Below are 18,710 nucleotides of genomic sequence, written 5' to 3' on the forward strand. Positions count from 1 at the left end.
TGAACCAAACCTCGCCTAACCTGGGTGGTATCATCAGGAGAGTCTCCCAAAAAATCCTGGAAATTTTGGTGCTGCTAGTCTAAAAACTGTGCTCCCTGAAGGCCAAAAACTGAAATACAAAAAACCACAAACGAACCTGAATTTTTTGCGCGTCCCCCCCCCAGTCACGCGCCTGGTTCAACGCGCACTCCCGCCAGCCTCCTGGTAGCTATGCCTCTGGAAGCTACCATATTCCAAGATGTAGGTAACAACTTTCATATGTGACTGGAAGATTTGTTTATATCTGAGGAGAGCTGTGTGCACTATGTGCTATCTGGGGGCTCTGTTGGAAGGAGAAGCAGCTGTTTCGTTTGTGGGGCCTTTCAAAGTGGGTGCAGCTGTTATGGGAAACTTTGATCTTTTTATGTTCACCTTGTGTGATCGTTTTGAGGATTTGTTCTAGTATGATGAGGCTTGTGCACAGCTGCAGCACCTGCAAGAGGTGACCCAATCTATCATTGAGTATGACTCTAAGTTCAGGCATTTGGCCGGCTGTATCCATATTTGGCCTGAAACTACTTTAGTTAATTTTTCAAAGATGGGCTGGATGCAGAAAAACTACACTGGTTCCTTGTGCAGGGGAACCCCAGGATGGTTCTGATTGATAGGAGATTCAGAAGGGCATCTGCAGGTGGTGAAGCAGTTCAAACACCATTAAGGGACCCCTAGCTGTCCTGGATGAGCAATATCCCCCGGGAAAGAAGAGGTGATAAGTCCAAAGGCTAGAGAGGAGACAGAGTGGGGACCATCACCACTGCTTGGGATTGTGTCTCTATTGTAGGGATTAAGGCCATATAATTGCTTCCTGCTCCCCAGGCATTCCTGGGGCCCCCATGCTGACTAGTAAGGGAGTGAAAAGGAAGAAGACTTTGGCTTCAGTGCCTCCATTCAAGATTGTAAGGAATCTTTGCAAGACTTGGGTTGTGTGTATGTGATTTTGTAAGGGAGAGACACAAAATCTTCAGTGTAGCTTCTGGTGACTCTTCTTACAAGATCCCCCAAGTTTGGCTAAGTTGGCCAGGAGGTCCAATTTTATGGGCTCCTATTTTTCTTCCATTGGAATCAGTGTAGGATGGATGGGGGCACCCTCCTTGGTGGCCCACAACATTTGATCCCCCTGGTCCAATCTTCCTCAAACTCATAGGTTCTTCTAAGGAGAATCACCAGCAGCTATGTGGCAAATGTTGTGCCTCTACCTTTAAATGCTACTCTTCCCCTGAACCTTGCAAATATTCCCCATAGAGCATAATGGAACAAAAAAAAATCAGATACCTGGGAAAACACAGAAGGATCCCCTCATCCCCCATTAAACCCATTGGCTGGTGCTCTGATGAGCTTCTAGGTAGGCTGGCAAAGGTCCCCCCCCAAAAAAAAAAAATTGCTGGATTGTTTTGGAAAGAGCAATCTCTTGTTTTCCTTTTTCTGCATTTTGGCCAAAAGGGAAGAGGCAGGTGAATAATTGTTAAGGAGGGAGAATGGCATATTGAAAGGACAAATAGGAGAGCTTATGGGAGCCTTCCTATTTGCCCAATGGCTACAATGCATTTTGCATTACATTTTTGCTAGGCTGCTGCAGTCCTAATGTGAATTGCAAGAACCTATAGAAAGAAGAGTGGAAGTTGCGGCCAGAAATTTAGACTGGCCAATAGGATTTCAGGTCTTTGATCAATCACATAAAATGCTTTTTGTTGATATCTCTTTCAGATATTTTTGTGCATGGATAATGAGCATTAAAAGCAGGTCTGGTTTCAGGAGATCCATTCTGTTCTTGACAAGAGGTTTGAGAGAGTTCAGTACAGTTTAGCTGTAGCTGCTCCTCTTCCCTCTGAGTTTCTAGTGGTTTGACTGCTGTATCTCCTTAGAAGGAATTTTCCCACAGATTCCATGTCAATGGATTTTTTGAAGACTCAAAGCACAATGAGAGAAGCTTTTAAAATGTTGCCCATATTAAATCCCACCCAGGGAACTATTATGTTGCAAATGTGATCCTTCTTCCTTGAAAAACACTCCCTCCCCGAGCCTTGAAAATATATTTCACCTCATCCTTCACGGTACTAACTTTATAATGTTTTTGCAGTCCATGATGAATACTTCCAGGATACTTAACACTTTCTAACACTAGAAAGACAAACTTTGCCACAAATATTATGCAAGTTGTAACGTTTCTGAATTTGACTTGTTTTCTTTTTCTAAACAAGATCAAAATTACTAGGGTTTGATATTTATTTTTTTCTATGCATAAACTGAAAAGACTGGCTTACTTTGTTCTAGTTAAAAAGACTGTGAGATGCCAATCTAAACCCAACCTAATGAAATATCTTCAGCGAACTGAGCCTGATGCCAGAGTAAAACAAACTGTACCTGAGGTCTATTCAATAGAGCCCTTCGGGGGTAGGGCGGTTTATCAAATTGAATAAATAAATAAATAAATAAATAAATAAATAAATAAATAATTACCAGATGATGGAGCAAACAGGAATACCTGTTGTATATGACCAGTGTCAGAAACAGGATAATAGACCTTTGGTCTGATCCATTATATTTATAAATAATTTATTACAAGAAAAATAGAAATCCAAGAAAAGTAGCAATCCATTACATTTTGTCTTTATTAGTCTGCCCACTGGTAGGATTTCTATTCTGCTGCTTTTATATGAGCTTTCAATCTAAAAATTTCACTTTCCATCTCTTGTTTAATATATTCTATAGCTTATCATTAGTTCTTCCTTCTTCAGTCAAGAAATACTACTGGGATTCCTTAAAATATTAACTCTCTCATTGTTATGATTGATTCCACAAATTGAATGGAAGCGAATTTTCAGATTTGCTGGTGATAGCTTTGGTTTGTTGCCTGTGGTAAATCTGGCTGTAGATTTGACTTTATTAGAGTTTTCTTGATCACATTTTGTAATGGTTGCAACCAAGATCACAGGAAAAAATCGAATAGTACATTACTGTTTGTAAAATATGAGGGAAACTAAGAACAATTTAACAGCTTGTCTCCACATATGTTTAATTCCTGAAGAATAACAGTGTTAGTCTGTTGCATCAAAAATATGAGCTCAAATATTAACCAATTTATTTTGTACAAGCATTCAGATGGAAGAGCTTATTTTATGTTGACATGTATGTTAAAAAATATTGTACATATGTGAGGTTATGGGAATCCAGATCCTTCAGCAGACCTCCTTCCATCACTTTCCTGCCTTTGTCCCTCCTGGGTGTCCCCCAGTGAGATCAGGAGGATTATAGTACTTTAGTGGCCTGGTAGGTTTCATACTAATTATCCAAGTGCCATTGGGTAAATCTAAGGGAGGTCCCAATCCCAGATAATAAAGGCAAATGTTTTTCAAATGCACTTGAGTAATCCATCCACTATGATTAATTTAATGAGAGCTAGAAAATTTATTGAACACTTACTGGCTTAGATATGATCCATTAACAATGAATTTTCTCACAAAATGTTCATATAAATCTTTGAAATATTTGCTAAAATTTACTAAAATTAATGAACACCTTTTCATTTTGTTTAAAAAAACAGCAATTATAAATTTCCTTGCAATTTGTAGATAACTATAATTCTTTCCTTTCTCCTTTTTATTCCATTCTTAGGAATTCTTTCATAGACATTTTGCGGGCTATTCTGTTATCCTTAGAAGTTCTCATTGAAGACCAAGAGCTTCAGATAAATGGCTTCGTTCTGATTATAGACTGGAGTAATTTCTCCTTCAAGCAGGCCTCCAAATTAACACCGTCTATCCTCAAACTGGCCATCGAAGGTTTACAGGTACGTGGATTGGGAGAAGCACACATATGCTACCGTGAAATTATATTATTTTAATGTCTAGTGGAAGAATGACATTTCATTCTTGTTATGCAAAGGAGAGAAAAGAATCAATCTGAAAATCTTTTATCATGCAGCTGTAATTTGTTCAAAACACCAGACATTTGTTTGCTCATTGCTTTCACTTAGATTCTGAGCTATTCTTAAAACAGTGATGTACTACTTACTACAGCAGATAAGAATAAGAGATTTGAGGTTTAATCCTCAATAGACTTTCTGAGGATTAAAAATCTGTGACATCTGCCTGATGGAAGCACATGCCACACACATGCAGTATCTCTGCCTATGTGCTGCATGGTGTCCAGAGGCACAATTGAACCTCAGCTACTTAAAGTGCTTGCGTTACCAAAAGGTCATTTTTAAAAATTGAACAATTTAAAATAAGGATATTTCTGCGTTGTGCAAATATAGTTTGGTCATTGTACAGCTAAAGATTCCAGTAGCTGGCTTGGGCTTGGGAAATTCTTGGAGATTTGGATATGGAGCCTAGTGAAGGCAGAGTTTGGGGAAGGTAAGGAATTCAGTGGGATTATGAAGAGGTACACTGTCAAGCTGGCACTTCAGGGTAATGCAAAGTTGAGATCAGTTATAACTCCAGAGGAATTCCAGGCCTGGCCTGAAAAACGTCAAACATAAATCAGTGGTGTGGTGGTTAAGAGCAGGCGAACAGTAATCTGGAGAACTGGGTTTGTTTCCCCCACACCTATACATGGAGCCTGTTGGGTGACCTTGGGCTAGTCACAGTTCTCACAGAACTCTCTCAATCCCACTTACCTCACAAGGTGTCTGTTGTGGGGAAAGGAAGGAGTTTGTAAGTCACTTTGAAACTCCTTAATGGTTGAGAAGAGTTGGGTATAAACCCAAGCTCGTAAACTGTTATATAATTAATATGATCTGCCAAATAGTTTTTTATGGTCTTTTCTGCACAGCACAAATATAACGTCTTGACGATGTTATAAAAAGCATTTTGGGGAGGAATTCTGCACAGTATTCTCCCCCAAAATGTTTTCAAGTCATTTTATTTCTCCCCACCTGTTTCCCCCACCCGAATTACTAAAATGGAGATCTTTTCCCCTCAAGATGGGGGTCAAGTCATTTCCTGCTTGCTGTGTAGAGAGCAGGCAAGCAGGAAACATTATTTTTCCTGCCTAGTAATTTAATTTTTTCCCCTTTTTTGCCACTCACGCCCACCAATTTGCATTGCTGCAGAGATTCTCCGTCCTGTTGGCCATCTGGTGAAGGTTCCCATGGAGGTTTCCTCTGCTAACAGTTTGCCCCAGGATGCAGGATCCAATCCAATCCTTTTCAGCCCAAGAAGTACAAAATTATACTCAGTTGGTCCTGCCGATTCTAGCAATATATAGTTTTCCTTTTAAAAAAATGGATGAGCTATCTCTGTAGTTGTACAAACACGAATATGAAAATCTTAGCTGCTTGAAAGACCTGTCTACCTTCTATCAAGAACCATTGGGTTGATCTGCCCTCTGCAGTCCAACTTCGTATTTCTGTGGAGTAAGAAAAGACAGGAGATAGTAAAAGGAGAATAACAACGTGCAGATGGACAAGGGTGAAGTAAACTAAAGGAGGCAGGATACTGCATATAACTGCTTTCTCCCAGCACTCAGGCTGATAACAAGAGTTCTTGTCACGTACATTGACAGAACTATTCCCTGAGATTTTTAATTTTAAGTCAGTTAAGGCAAACAACCCTTGGCAGCAGGAATGCTAAAGACCAAAAGCCTTTCAGATTTTACTAATATTTAACCTCCTCTCCCCTCTGCATCATACTGTTACATGGCCAATCAGAGTATTTACACTGTATGTGCCTCTTATGTAGTTTATGTGTCACAATGATCCTTGGGTGAATGCCATTTTGCACTTTCTGAAGCATTCTATAAATGTGTCCTTGATGGTGGTGGAAAGTGCAGTCATGTCACAGCTGACTCATGGCGACCTCAGGGGTTTTCAAGCAAAGAGATGTTTTGAGGTGGTTTGCCATTGCCTGTTTCCCCATAGGCTAAGAGTTCTGAAAGAATGACTGACCCAAGGTCACCAGCAAGGTTGATGTGGAAGAGTGGAGAATCAAAGCCAGTTTTCCAGATTAAAGTCCACTATTCTTAATCACTACATCACACTGGATCTCTAAATGTGTCCTTAGCCTTGAAAAAAAATCCTAAGTGTTTTGGTATATTTGTTCTTTAAGTTACGGTTCTTTAGATGCATTTTTGAAGCCAGCTCCAATGACAGCTAGTTAAAATGGTAGCAGAAGGTTTTTTTGATAAGTGATTGAAATAAGGTCAGTTTGACACATTCCCCAAACAATTGAGCCTTTCATTTCCAACAGATGGTAATACAAGGTAGATTGGAGAGCTTTCTCTCAGCTGTCAGTCAAGGAGACCTTTGCAAGAACACCTACTCTTTCTAAATAAAGTAAAAAAGGGCAACTTTGTTCACAGTGAGGGAAGGATCATGTTGTTGTTTGTCTGCCAACTGGTTCACAGAATCTAGATAGCAAAAATAGACAGGCAATAGACTTGTTACATGTAGATTGGAATTAACTACTTGCAGAATATTTATGTACTTGGCAGGAAACTGGTCATTTGACAGTGATATGTTATTGATGTTCCTTAAGTCTAATGGAAATGTTAGGGTTGATGCATCTTTCTAACAATACATAATGGCTACAGTCCAACACAGTATTGAGATTACTTAAGCTAGTCAATTGCCCACAGTTTTAACAATACTTAATGTTGTGTTTTTTTCCATTATAGTTTAATAATCATTTAATGAAGTAGTTTGTAAGGTGCTTGTGATGATATATTCCCACATTCCAGATGTTTCAGACAGTAATTCTAATTTACAGGAGAATTCTGTGGAGATAGCTTGAGGGAATACTGCCAGAGGAATCCCTAAGACCATAAGCCATCTTGTGTTTTATCTAATTTGAGTAACGACACTCTTGTCAAAGCCAGTCAATTGCTTCTAAAAGTCTGAAATAAGAATAGCATTTTCTAGGACATTCTGAATTGGGCATTGAGGTTCAGGCTAGAGGTGCAGACTTTTCAAATAAGAAATCAAACACAGCTCTCTTCAGTAATTATTGAATAGTTGATAGCTGGCATTTGACTGTTTGGATTTGTGATTTCCTAAAATGCTTGTTACAACATGCTCCACATGTAGGTCATTATTTGTTTTTTAGTCATAAAATACATGTGAACTAGCTCAATAATATCAATTTTTCCTGTTCCAAATGATTTGCATCAGGGAAATGCAATACAAATTACAAAGAGCATAATTTGTTTTTAAATAATTGCTCTAATACAGTTCAGTTAACTATTATGTGAGCATTTATCCAAGCATTCTGGTGGGGAAAGCTTTAATGTAGTGAAAATAGTTGTAAACAAAATCTACTACTGTAGAACTCTAACAATCCCCCAGTGACTGACAGTATTCTTTAAAATCTTGCCTGAGAGAAAGGGGATTGAGCTTACAGTTTCAGCATTTGACTAGAAATACCAGAAAGACAAACTAAATTACAATGCAAATTATATGGGAAGAAGATACATTTCAAGATACTTCATGCAGAATAAAAAATCTTGGAATACAATAGTCATTTTTTTTGGACCCTGATTTTCAGACAGCAGTTCTAGTATGGTTGTTATATTAGAACAGGGTGTTTAGCATGTATACGTAAGGTAAGGTCAAGGATATTCATGAGATTTCCAAAGGTCTAAAAGATCTAAAATTCCTGTTTGGTCTGTCTAGCTTTTTAATCCATGTTCGTTGGTGGCATTTTACTCTTGCTGTTTTTGAACTTTTCTGTTTAATTTAAGACATCTGAACACTGCACAGACCATATTGGGAAAAACAAATAGCATTGTTCTGCACAAACTAAGTAGAGGAGACAGCTCATATAAATGAATAAATGACTTGCAAACTGTGTGCAATTTAATGCAATTTAATATTCATAGCCCAAGCAGATTTAATTATTATATAAATCTAATGCTTCCCAGCTATTATAAATGCTTTTATGCATGTTAATGAGATGCAGAGGTGCTTTGAACTGCAAGGACAATGACAAATTACTGTGGTTTGCAAAGGAGTGTGTTAATATTCTCTTTATGTCTCCCAAAAGTCAATGTCCATCTTCAGAAATGCAAAACACTTGAGAACAGTTCTCATCCTTGGCTTCCTTTTCCTGGGTAAATCCAAACCAATAAGTACAATTTATTGAAAAAACAGATGCTGGGGGATAACTAGTCGATATAATTTTATTGATTCTTCTTTCCAAACTACTTTCCTGCACGTGCAGGGTCAGTTTTGTAACTGTCTCTTCCAAAGGTCATGATTTTGAGTGTCTTCTGGGGTAAGGTTCTTTGCCACAGGTCTTCATTGATTGTGTCCATCCATTGTTTTTTGGGTCTGCCACGTTGGTGGCATCCACCAGGTTCAAGATGCAGGGCTGCTACAGATGTTTCCTCACGGTGCATTGATGTGGCCATACCACCTTAGCCATGCCTGGTGGTCAATTGGTGTTATTTTACTGGTACTGGTACTGTACATATATGTTGCTGGAAACTAATGAAAATGGTTTCATAATGGCAGGGGCAGAGCAAGGGAAAATTGCTCCTGGGGCACACGCATGCCCTGAGATGCTGCTGTTGCACTGCCCACCCCCACCCCACCCCAGGATGCCCCGGGATGCCCCCTCCATGACCAGGCCCCACCTCTGCCGCAGCTCCACCTGGGGCATTGACCCCTACCCCATTGGCACTACGCCACTGCATAATGGTTACATAGAGAATATTTGCACAAATAGCCTCGCTATGGTAGCTGTCCTACATGGTGGTCTCAAGCAATCATATTGTTATGTGAAGTAGGCCCTATGTGATTAGACGTCATGTTGCCACACAACTTTCTTCAGAGAAGGCACACTCAGAATAGTGAACAGCAGGGATGAGGCATCCCCCAGTTGTTACCCACAGTGGTGGGAAGTCTCTCCCTTTTAATGTGGGAAATTAATAGGCACAGACTCTAGGCTTTGCAAAAGGCTGGGCAACACAGGGTCTTGGTTGCCTGTCTATACGAGAAGCTGCTTTTTGCAGAAAAAACTTGCAGGAGAGCGAATGAAGTTTAACAATTTAAGTCTGGAATAGATAAGGAACAAATGGCAGGATCAATGAAAGTTGATCTTGGAGCAGAATGGTCCAGTGGACAGAACTGAGCAACTTGTGCTTAGTCCTGAGAGAAAAAGCACTGTGGAACAATGTCACAGACAAAGAGTCATCCAGAGATACTGAACACTGTATGTTGGGTGAGTGGGCTTCTTGTAGGGAAAAACAGGCTCTCGGAGTTATGCAGAGTCTCCCTAAATCTCCCTAAACAAAGAACGTTCATCCCCTTCCTGGGAAGGACAAGGGACCAACACCAACAATGATTAGGTCATCAGTCTAATGGGTTAAGACATCAGCCTGATGTTTTCAGGCTCAGGAGTGTCTCTAAGGAGGAAGCTAGCTGATGAAATTACAGCTGTGGACAATGACAATGCAAAAAAAGGTGGCTATTAAAGATATTTGTCAGAGGAAGAAACATTAGTTAGTACAGTCCTGGGCAGGAAATCACATTAAATTTTAAAGTGCACTTTGTCTTCTTCGCGGCATATGGTCCAGGAGATGCAGCGACCAAGGGAGGGGGAACTGCACCCAGGGCATGAGCTGCCCATGCGCCCCTCCTGCCCCCTCTCTGCCCCGCTCTGCCCCACCCCTGCCCCTGCCTCTGAAATGCCCCCAGCTCCATGTGATAGCTATGGCGACAGCAGGGACAAGCCGCCCTGGATGTCCCCATTGCCGCTACACATCTGAGGAGATGGGATCTCTCTCCAGGGCAAGGTCCTTTGTGCTGACTAAATCTTGTCAGGAAGGGTGTGAGATTGCATTATGCAAGTTGCTGTGGAGGGGCAGAAGTCCAGACAAAGTTCTTTTTCCTTGTAGATACACTGAGGCAAGGTCCAAAACAGGCTCCCCCATTTTGGCATTAAGTTGACAGGTACCCCAAGAGTTGGCTGAAGTGATAAAGATGCCAAAACAGGATCCATTTGGTCCACCATACGCCAGTCTGGCAACACAGTGGGTAAATAGATTTCACTCTTCCACATTCTGAGGCGAGTTCTTTGAAAATTATTAAAAATGTGTCAAATTTCTGATTGTTAAGCTATCATACAAGTCCCTGAAGAGGTGACATATGAATGTTTTAAATTGCACTGTTGTTCAAACTGCAAAAAATCATGCTTTAGTACACATATATACATATGAATCTGCCTTATACTGAATCAGACCACTGGTCCCTCATCATGGTCAGTATTTACTGTAACAGTGGCTCTCCTGGGTCTCAGAATGAGGTCTTTCACATTGCCTGGTCCTTTTAACTGGAGATGCTGAACCTGAAACTTTCTGCATGCAAAGCAGATGCTCTACCACTGAACCACAGACCTTCCCCTAAAAAGATGTGGTTATATGAATAACACTTAAACTGTTGCATTTTCAGTGTTCCAAAGGTATATCATCTTGCTGTAATCTTTGCAAATGTCTAGTAAAGTAATTCAACATTGTTATCCTTATTGTAGATAATGGGGTTGAAAATGAGAGGGACTGGTTTGCCTTACCTGGTGAGTTCAAGGTACAAGCCCGATTTCAACTGAATCCCTTTCAGGCTACAGCTCATTCTCTCCGCCACTGTGTTTTTACAATCAGCGCTTCTTGAAACAGAATGAGTGGTGTTCTGTGTCTTGTTCGGCATCAGAATTATGCAAATATTGTTTATAGGAGTGCGTTAAATATTTATAAGCTTCCCATCAGCAGAGTCTACTTAAATGAAATGTATAGTAGTTTGATTTGCCAAAGGCACAGAAAAACATGCTGTTTCACTTACTTCAGTGTTGTACCTGTCACATTCCTAACATGATATCAAGTGCTGAATAGTTGCTGTGGCCTTCAAATAGATTCCCCCCCCCCCCTAATTGTCAAGACAAAAACAGGACATTTGAATGCTGAGAAGGGTTTTTTCCCCCCTCCTTATAAAATATCAAAGTGCATACAAACTGTAAAGGACTCTCGTTTTAGAAGTATAAGTCTCCTGTCAAGAGCTATTCATATATTTCTGTTGTATTGTATACATAAAGTATGTCATGATCTGTCAGCCTGGAAAGAACTGGGAGAGGAGAACTACAAATGGGTGAAGGGAAAGGTACTAGTGGTCTGTGAGAGTGACAATGAGTGAAAAACAGAAGGTAGATAGTGTGCACAACTCAGAAAAGCAATGTGCACGTGTGAAACAGAGGCCTGGGGCCGAGAAATAGATGAGTGATGCCAGTAACAGGATGAATGCATCAAGCACAGGGGAAGAAAGAGAGATTTCTAACAGTCTGCTGATTAGAAACTTGTTCAAAGGGAAGAAGTGTGCTTTATCATTTAGCAAAATGTTGACTGCTGTTCTCTGTACAATGTTAATATTGTTTAAAGAGCACTGTCTAATCAGTTTGTGGAAACATTCTAGGGACATAAGAAAGATTTGAGCACCTAAAAATCCCATAAGTCATGTATGACTAATAACATAAGCAAATGATGATGATGGATAACTAGTAATTCTGGGCCCATACTCATAACCGGGATACTTTTCACAATAGAGATCCATGAGGAATCTATACAGTTCTTAATAGACATTGCATTCCAGCAGTCGTGAATGGATGCGGAGCATATACAATGGAGTCCCCTCCCTCTCCTGTTAAAAAGAATAGGATCTACTTCATGTTATGGAAGAGATTCAAAAATATTCAGAGCTCATATAGATCTCTGGGCATTCTGAGATTTGAGAAATATGCATTTCCTTATGTAAATTTCATCTTTCTTCCAGTATGGAGCTCAAGAGCATGCACAGAGTTCCCAAAGATGCCTCCCAATGGGCCAGTGACCCAACCCAGTTCTTTGTTGATTGTGTCTTGTGACTTCCATTTATATTTTGAGACTCAACAGATGCACATAACTTTCCCCCAGAGTGAATAGCTCTGAGATGTTGGGAGGTATTTTTATCTGGAAAACTGTGTGTGTGTGTGGAGGGGGGGGGTTAACTCTCTTCAGCAAATAATTCCTCCTTTACAGGAAATGTAAATAAGTGGGAGATCTAATTGTGCACCTCCAATGTTGTGTCTTGTATCCTGATTGTCTGTCATTCCATGGGTGATGTTAGCTCCCTGTTAGCAAACTTCGTGAGTCAGGGAGTACATAGAACTGAGATGAATTAATTAGTAGCTTCAGATGTCAGTGTATCCATCTAGACCTAGGACCACATCACACTAAATCAGTTTAGGCAGCCAATCCATCATCTAATGCTGAAACTGAATGATTCGTTGGTTGGGGTCAATTTTAATCAGTGGAGCTAAGAGTTGACAATTTATTTTTTTGCAGCTGTTTATCCACTGTGTTGCTATAATAGGGAATGACAACAGAATTATTAATCTGTTCAGCAACAGATCATTAATCATTTAAACTCATGCCCTGGTTGACAGCTGTACTTCACACACTGATTTTTTTCAGGAGTATCTTTAAAATGGTATATGTTTACACATAAAATATAATTGTGTCTGAGATGTGTATGTTTTTAATCACATGTATCATGTACGAATATGTATCATATGGAGATGAGCATCAACTCCCATTGACATGTGCACACAGATGCTATCACACAGTTTCCATGATTCACTATATGAAACCTACATACATTAACAGGAGCTCCCACATATGTAGCCCTAGCTGAGCAAGGGATCTTGTGTGAGGAAAAAGCGCTACAAAAGTCATGTGTGAGTCTTGCACCACCGCTGGCTTAGTTGAGTTATAATGTAGCCACTGTAGAGACAGGACGGGTCTGTAGTGGATGGGGAAGGTTCCTCTTCCACAGGATGAAACTGATAAAAAGACAGGTCCAGCTATGAAGGGGAGGAAGGACTGCAAGAAAAGGAGGCTGCCAAGGGATGGCCAAAGAAGGACTTATGGCAGCTCATGCAGAGGAGAAGCAGAAATGTCTATCAAGGAACAGATAAATGTAAATGTAAGATACTACACTTAGGCAGAAAAAAATTACATGCACAGATATAAAGTGGGTGACATCTGGCTTGACAACAGCACATGTGAAAAGGATCTGGGAGTCTTAGTAGACCACGAACTGAACATGAGTCAGCAATGTGATGTGGCAGCTAAGAAAGCCAATGTGATTCTGGGCTGCATCAATAGGAGTATAGTATCTAGATCGGGGTAGGGAACCTGCGGCTCTCCAGATGTTCAGGAACTACAATTCCCATCAGCCTCTGTCAGCATGGCCAATTGGCCATGCTGGTAGGGGCTGATGGGAATTGTAGTTCCTGAACATCTGGAGAGCCGCAGGTTCCCTACCCCTGATCTAGATCAAGGAAAGTAATAGTACGTCTCTATTCTGCATTGGTCAGACCTCAATACTGTGTCTAGTTCTGGGTTCCAAAATTCAATAAGGAGATCAACAAGTGGAATGGGTCCAGAGGAGGGTGACCAAAATGATAAAAGGTCTGGAATCTGTGTCCTACGAGGAAAGACTTAGAGAGTTGTGTATGTTTATTCTGAAGAAGAGAAGGTTAAGGGGTGACAAGATAGCTATGTTTAAATATTTGAAGGGATGTCATGTTGAAGAGGGAGCAAACTCGTTTTCTGCTGCTTCAGAGACTATGACAAGGAGTAATGGATTCAAGGTGCAGGAAAAGAGATTCCACCTAACCCTGACAGTAAGGGCTGTTCGTCAGTGAATGCACTACCTCGGAGTGTGGTGGAGTCTCCTTCTTTGGAAGTTTTTAAACAGAGGCTGAATTGCCACCTGTCGGAAGTGCTTTGATTATGTATTTTTGCATGGCAGGGGGTTGGACTTGATGGCCTTTAAGGTATCTTTTAATTCTATGATTCTAGAGTCTACATTCCAAAGAGGCCAGGTGAACTTATTTCTGTTTCCTGGAGATCAGTTGTAATAGCATGAGATCTCCAGTTACAACCTGGAGACTGACAACTCTAGTGACCACCCTGGAAGCCTGCTGCAGGCCAAGGCCATGAGAGCCCCACCTCTTCCCCCACAAGCCACTCGCTGCTAGTCCAAAACCAGCAGGAGTGGCCTCTCACTGCTGACTTCCGGCACTCAGGCCACAAATGTGTCCCAGGTGAGTCCGACAGTCCGTGGCCTTTCCTTGGGACAATTGAGGGGGGAAAATGATCAGATACTTCCCAGAATGTGTTTCAAAGAAAAATAGTTCTGGAAAACGCAGGCTAGTAATAGGAATCGTTCTCCAGATGCTCATAAGCTATCACATCTTCGAGAAATAATCAAATGGTGCTGGGGGAGATAAGCTCTCTGGCAAGGGGCATCCTATTTAGGATGAGATGTACTTGCAGAAATGAACTTTCTTGCCTGCAGCCAGCTCAAAACTGTGGCCCTATCACAGTGAACCACTGGCAACAGTCTTGGGTAAGTTTGATAGGATTGGAAAGTGTAATTTGTAAAAAATTTGTTCCACCAGCAAAATACATGGATAGTGGGCACTCAGTTATGTGCTGCAATAGTAAATCAGACATATTTTAATAAAAATACACATACAGAGTTGGATCCTATGACACGCTTCCTTCATCACAGCAGGCCTCATCATTTGCAGAAGACATAGAAACCATGTCATTGGTAATTTTAGGTATATATAGAATATTCTGTTCCATGTCCAGATTGATTAGTGGAAGTTTGCTTATAGCGCCATCTTAAGCAGAGTTACAGCCTTGGAAGTTCATTGGAGTTACTGCCTTGTAATCTACTTATTTTGGCACTGTCAACTATGGCAGGAAAGTGTCTGGGGAGATAGTACCAAGTATTTTAAAGTAATCATTATAAAACCAATAAAGTGAGAGGTAAATTCTTAACTTTCTAACTACTTTTTCACTGAACCACAAACAAGACAAGAAATCCATACCACAACCTGCTTACTTCAGAGTAGTTCATTTGATTCACCCAGAATACTTTGAGATACCTATCTTGTGGGCTTCAGCCATTGTCATGGCACTCCATAACATTACCTGCTGAATCTGACTTGGGTGGTCTCAGCTATCCACAGCTGACATTAGACCTCTATTTCTATACTTCCGTTATACAAGATCAGTCCTCAACATCATTTCCATTTCAATGGGAAATGATTTTATTCTTGCTAAACTGGAATAAGAGTGTAGGTGGCATTTGTAATATGCTTTCTCGGTATTACATTTGTTTCCCCAGAGATAAAGATCAAAAAGGAAACAGGGAGAGGTGAAGTTCTCCAACATCATTTTCTATTCTTGCTGCTGTAGTGATGGAGCTCTCCGATGTTGCATTATTTAACATACATAAAAGGAATGGTCCCTCTTTTTAAATATGTACTTGAGAAGAGGTTGCAGTATGCAGTTCAACAGTCAGCAGTTCTGATGGTGTCTTAAAAAGTGACTGCCAAAATGTTAAATATTCCTTTTCAAGTAATTCTTGAATATTACACTGGTCCAGTTTTTTTAAAAAAGTAATAGCTGTTTAGTGACAAAGATCACAAACTCCGTGATAGCAGCAGAAAATAAAGGTTGTATAGAACATGTTAATAGGATGTTGTGAATTTAAGCTGAAATTGTTTTACTGATGTCTGACACATTACTGAGAAGACATCTGTGCAAATAATCCAACAACATTTTCAAATTACAACACTTTTACTATCCTTCCTGCCCACATTTACCTATGTTATTTGTAGCAACATAAAGTCTTAAAAGGGAGAAAAATAATGAATTTTTGGTTCAGAGTAGCTTTTCCTTAAAAAAATTCTACAAGTGTCCAGGTTAGTGGCTGGTTACAAGCTTCAGATGTGTCATAATGGATCCCAGTCTGTGTCATTCTATCAGCTTCATTAGACAACTGTGAATCTGAGTCGCTGCTGTAAATCTACAGTAACTACTTGCAGTGGATACTTTTTCCAGATGAGATAAAGGGTGACTTCTCAAAACCTTGAACATGGAAGATTTGTTTCTACTTCTTCAGGCTTGCTCCGGGTTCCTGAAGCCATTCTTAGTAAGGCCAGCTCAAGTTATTTGTTCATCCAAGTCAGCTGCCTCCCATGACACTCCAGTGAAGTAAGGGCACTGGGAAGTGGCACAGATTTGGACATGAAAGCCTTTTCCCATTTTGACTTCAGAGTGGACCTGAGTTTCAGCAGCACAGAAAGGAGAGAACTTCCCCTATTTTGGTCACCCTGGTGAGAGGGCCCTCTTCCTGTGGCATAACTCTGTCACGTCTTTTGGCAGCAGCATACCATGGAGATCAGCAGGCTGCAGTGGGTGAGGAAAGGCAGTAAAGTTCCAGTCTGCTGATGGAAAATTTAGCTTGGTTTCGACACACAGGCATTTTTTCTCATATGTATGTTCATGTATACACACATTTGCAACCTTATATCCAACCTGTCCTTCAGGACTGGATGTTCCACCTATTGTGTGGCAGGCAGTGCCTACCCAGTGTAGTAAGCAAGTGGAACAGCTGATCATCACCATGTAATCTGATTTGATTACTACAAGCTCCATGGTAACAGAACCTGCAGGTGCTACAGACTTGGGGCTTCTACAAGGTGTCCCTGATGTCTCAGCAGATCCTGCCTGTCAGAGCGTGGTTCTGCTGGTGATCTTTCCTGGAATGCATGTCATAGTGGGTGCAAGGTTCAGGCAGTTTACCCCAACCTCAGTAATTCTGTCCTAGGAGCCAAGCTGCACTGGAAGAATTGGCATCTGTCTATTGAGCTATGTGGGTTTAAGCTTGCACAGTAGCTGTGTAAGGATCTAAACCTATTCTCCCTCCCCAACATCTGAAAAGCAGGTGTGTATGCAGTTATTCTAAAGCTAAAATTAATACAGGCCAGGCATGGCCTTGCAGAGAGAGCTTTATGGAAGACTCCTCATCACTGAGTGCTCTAAGCCTTGACCATCTATGATTAAACCCTAACAGAGCCAATACCACCTGAGCTATCTCAGAAAAAGAGTGTGTTGGCTATTATGCACACGTTCTATGTAATTTTCATATTTTCTCATCATAGTCAATGTCTATTTTTTAAAAAAGAAAACTTCAAGGCCTTTTTTGAAAAATTGCATCTAAGCCAGAAAAAAAAGAATGATTCCCATTGTTCAGTTACATCAGTTTCATGCATCTTTGCCCAAATACCATAATTCTGGCAAAAGATGAGGGTCACCTCATATGGATGCAAACTGCCTCAAAGTAATTCATAGAGCATTCATTTCATGCTTATCAGATTGATTTAATCCACTGTATTTTTCCCTTTAGATTTATGCTAAGGAGAAAGTGCAGAACTCCTTTAATCTATAGACTTGTTTATCATCCTTAAAGGCAATAAGAATGTTGTTATTCACCCTTTTTTAAAAAAAAACTGGTAAAATAGAGAGATGAAATTGCTTACGGGGAAATTTGGTCAGAATTTTGAATGGGTATACAAAGGTCTTCAATCAAGATGATGTATATCAGATCTGATTAATTTGTCAGACACTCTGCCATATTTGTTTGTTTAGAACTAAATATCATCAAATACATTGTCACAAATTGAATGTCCAGTAGTAGTGAGGCAAACAAAAAACAGTAATCAAAGGTAGACAGCAATAGGAACTAAATCACATTAAACTAAATTTAGGCAAAATCCAAACCAATTATGATTCAAGGGCGTGATCCATGAGGATTTGTGAAAGACTTGTTTCTTGCCTTCCCTCCCCCCTCATCTCTCTTCCTCCATCACTTGCCATCCCCTGTCCTTTTGTCCTTTTATGGATGGGTTGCTATAGCAACCCAAACAGCACCCACAATCTCATAAGATGATCTCATGAGACGTTGATGCTGTTTGTGTAGTCATAGCAACCTGGTAGATGCCAACATATGCAACTTCTGTTGCACTGCAGGTCCTGTCTGCAAAACAGTCATGTGTGGGGAAGGCATTTGGTACTTGAATATGCATAGGGGGAACAGGAGTACCAGGCCTCACCACATTGTGGGTCTGATTAGGATTGATCAGTATTAAATTTCCCATTAGGCTCTATAATGGTGGCAGCACCCCTAGATCTGACCCAGGATACCATCACATTTAGTTGTGCCCTGTAACCACACGTGGACCAGAAATCTGGAATTAGACATAGTGATTATACACAGTCTTGGGGTGTGGGGGTGTGTAGACAACTATACTTTTTATTTACTTCCTGTCCTCTTTCTAGGTCTTTGTAGGGTTGATTCATGTTAATTATAATGAACTATTATTCACTCCCACATTTATTCTTGTTCCTCTAGCTGCATTGTCTACCAGCCATTGCCTAGGTCAGGGGTAGGGAACCTGCGGCTCTCCAGATGTTCAGGAACTACAATTCCCATCAGCCTCTGTCCTCATGGCCAATTGGCCATGCTGACAGAGGCTGATGGGAATTGTAGTTCCTGAACATCTGGAGAGCCGCAGGTTCCCTACCCCTGGCCTAGGTGCTCTACAGTTGCATGTGTTTGCCACCTAATTCTTTCTCCTAGCATAATGACTCACAATAGTTTCATGCCAATACAATCAGTTTTGCTGCTGTTGTTCTCCTATGAGTTTTGATGAAGCAGGACAGCATTTGTTGAAGGTAGTAGGGTGAATGGCCTAACCTGAGACAAATTTTAGATGGACCTGCATGGAATTGTCAGTTAGTGCGTGGGTCACAGTCATACAAAGAGGTGCGAGAAGGAAGAAGAAGAA

The 18,710-nt window shown here is 40.6% G+C and overlaps 1 protein-coding gene across 1 annotated transcript in view; it reads left to right on the forward strand.

Annotated features, from left to right (window-relative positions):
* The window catches only part of CLVS1 (clavesin 1), a 59,902-nt gene that overhangs the window by 14,631 nt on the left and 26,561 nt on the right, over nt 1-18,710 (forward strand). The window contains exon 3 of the mRNA XM_048507296.1: nt 3,652-3,826. Within this exon, the coding sequence (XP_048363253.1) occupies nt 3,652-3,826 (175 nt within the window). The remainder of the gene's footprint in view (nt 1-3,651; nt 3,827-18,710) is intronic.

This window comes from Sphaerodactylus townsendi, linkage group LG09, assembly GCF_021028975.2.
Source record: "Sphaerodactylus townsendi isolate TG3544 linkage group LG09, MPM_Stown_v2.3, whole genome shotgun sequence".
Lineage (NCBI taxonomy): Eukaryota > Metazoa > Chordata > Lepidosauria > Squamata > Sphaerodactylidae > Sphaerodactylus > Sphaerodactylus townsendi.